General features: G+C 49.0%; 1 protein-coding gene across 1 annotated transcript in view; it reads left to right on the forward strand.

The window, feature by feature from the left end:
• The window catches only part of LOC119582857 (FMRFamide receptor-like), a 9,758-nt gene that overhangs the window by 5,132 nt on the left and 2,126 nt on the right, over positions 1-2,500 (forward strand). Inside the window, exons 3-4 of the mRNA XM_037931335.1 lie at positions 991-1,152; positions 1,619-2,249. Coding sequence (XP_037787263.1) covers positions 991-1,152; positions 1,619-2,249 — 793 coding nt within the window. The remainder of the gene's footprint in view (positions 1-990; positions 1,153-1,618; positions 2,250-2,500) is intronic.

Genomic DNA, 2,500 nt, shown 5'->3' on the forward strand with positions numbered 1-2,500 from the left:
AAAGAGGAAGAGCGAGAGACTAAGAGAGTACGAAAGAGACAAGAGAACGTAAGCGAAAACAAATCCTGTCAAGTTGGATTTTCCTTTTGAATAATCACGTTTTTTTTTTTTTTTTTTTTTTTTTTTTTTTTGTTGTGTGTGTGTGTGTGTGTGTGTTTGTTTTGCTTTTTTTCATACATTTTCGTTTTCTTTTCCTTTTTGTGTCACACGTGTCTCTTATTCAAATATTCACGTGAATAAACCCAAGGCCGGCCCCCTTGCCTCAACCTGCAGCTGCACAGGCCTAATTAACCCCTGCCTTAAGTAAACTGCTTTAATTAACCCCGATCTTAATTAACCCCTGCTTTAATTAATAACCTCTCTTGGCTCCTGCCTTAATTAACCTCTGTCCTAATTAACCCCCGTGTTAATTAATCCCAGATTTAATTAACATCTCCCCTAATTAACCCCTGCCCTAATTAATTCCTGCTTTAGTTAACACCTTCCGTAATTAGCCCTTACCCTAATCAACCCTGTCCTAATTAACCCCTGTCTTAATTAACCCCTACCCTAATTAACCCTGCCTTAATTAACTCCTACCCTAATTAACCCTGCCTAATAACTCGCCTAATACCTCATTCCTTAATTGATTTAATTGTCTTATTTCTAATTAACTTCTAATTAACCTCCTTTACCTCTAATTTAAACCTTGCCGTAATTATCCGCCTTAATTAACATCCTAGCTTAAACCTACCCAAAGTTAACTTCTGCCTAATAACCCCCCCTAATTACCATCCCAATTAACCCCACCCTAATTAACCCCACCCCAATTAACCCCCACCCTAATTAACCCCACTCTAATTACCCCCAACCTCATTAAGCTCCTTAATTACCCCACCCTCATTAACCTCCCTAATTACCCTCACCTTCATTAACCACCCTAATTACCCCCACCCTCATTAACCACCCTCATTACCCGCCGTACTTACCCCCCTCCCGCGCCCAACACAGGTGTGCGAGTTCGAGGACATCTCCTTCGTGATCGTGGTGCCCTCACAGCTCCGCCAGAACGATTACTACAAGCAGGTGTACATCATGTGGATGTACCTCCTCATCATGTACCTCATCCCGTTCCTGAGCCTCATGATCTTCAACACGTTTATCTACAGGGAGGTGAGTCCCGTTGGGTTTTACTTCGGTGGGTGTGTTAGGGAGGTAGAGGGTGGGGTGGGTGAGGGAGAGAGAATGAGGGGAAGGGGGAAGGGTAGGGAGGGGTGGGGGGAAAAGGGTAGGGAGGGGAGGGGGGGGGGAAGGGGAGGGGGAAGGGTAAGGGAGGGAGGGAGGGAGAGGGTAGGGAGGGAGAGAGGAGGGGTATTAATAAAAATCATGTAATTAGATCTACATAAGCTCGCTTTAGTCAGTGATGACAGGAAAATACTTGCTTGTTTATGTTGCTGCCTTGTCTTATCTATCTATTTAATCTCAGTTATCACTGTCTTTAAAATACATATATCTTGCATAGATGTCATTGATACATTAGGACGTGCATCATTAAACGATCAGACATTAGAGAGCATGAGCCCAAAGAGCGAGCCACTGCTCTGTGCGCCTCGACTGCTAAAGACCCGGCTTCGCGCAGGTCCGCGCCGCCAACCAGGAGCGGCAGCGGCTGAGCCGGCTGGAGAAGAAGGAGATCGGGCTGGCGGTGATGCTGCTGGTGGTGGTGACGGTGTTCTTCGTGTGCAACGTCCTCGCCTTCATCATCAACGTGCTCGAGCTCCTGGACATCGCCATCGACGAGCTGACCATCTCGAGCAACCTGCTCGTCACCGTCAACTCGTCCGTCAACTTCATCATCTACTGCATCTTCGGCCAGAAGTTCCGGAAGCTGTTCCTCAAGATGTTCTGCTCGCGCATCCTGGCGGCGTCGGCGGCGCGCGACACGGCCATGGCCGAGTCGGGCGCCTTCGCCAACAACACGGTATTCGGCGAATCGCGGCTCCTCACCAACGGCCGCTCTACGCACACCTTCCGCCTCACGTCGTGGAACGGCTCGCACCAGGGCCGCCTCCTGCAGGGCCACGGCGGGGGGCCCGGCGCCCACGCTATGTCCTGCACGTCCCCCTGGCGCCCCTCCAAGTACCCCGGCGCCACCTTCGACGACCCTTCGGCGCCCTCCACCATCGCCACCTCGTCCTTCAACGACGCCCGGAGTCCCGACGGCAGCCGCACTCTCCTCGCCTCCAAACAACCGCTCTACCTCCAGACAGGTGAGCTAACACGGGGATAGTATCGCTTCTTGATAAAGAAAAAATGTAGTTTGTCACACCAACTGAGAAATGAAGATTTCTTGTTGAAGACTATAGACTTTGCTTTAGCAAACTAAATATAAATGCTCTTATTAACAAAACTGTAAATTCTCTTGCTAACAAAAACACTGTAGACCTTATCACCACTAACAACAGCAAAAACAAAGGAAGCCCCAACCGCAACTAAACCCACACCATCACAAACACCTCAC

This window comes from Penaeus monodon, chromosome 16 (genome assembly GCF_015228065.2).
Source record: "Penaeus monodon isolate SGIC_2016 chromosome 16, NSTDA_Pmon_1, whole genome shotgun sequence".
Taxonomy (NCBI): domain Eukaryota; kingdom Metazoa; phylum Arthropoda; class Malacostraca; order Decapoda; family Penaeidae; genus Penaeus; species Penaeus monodon.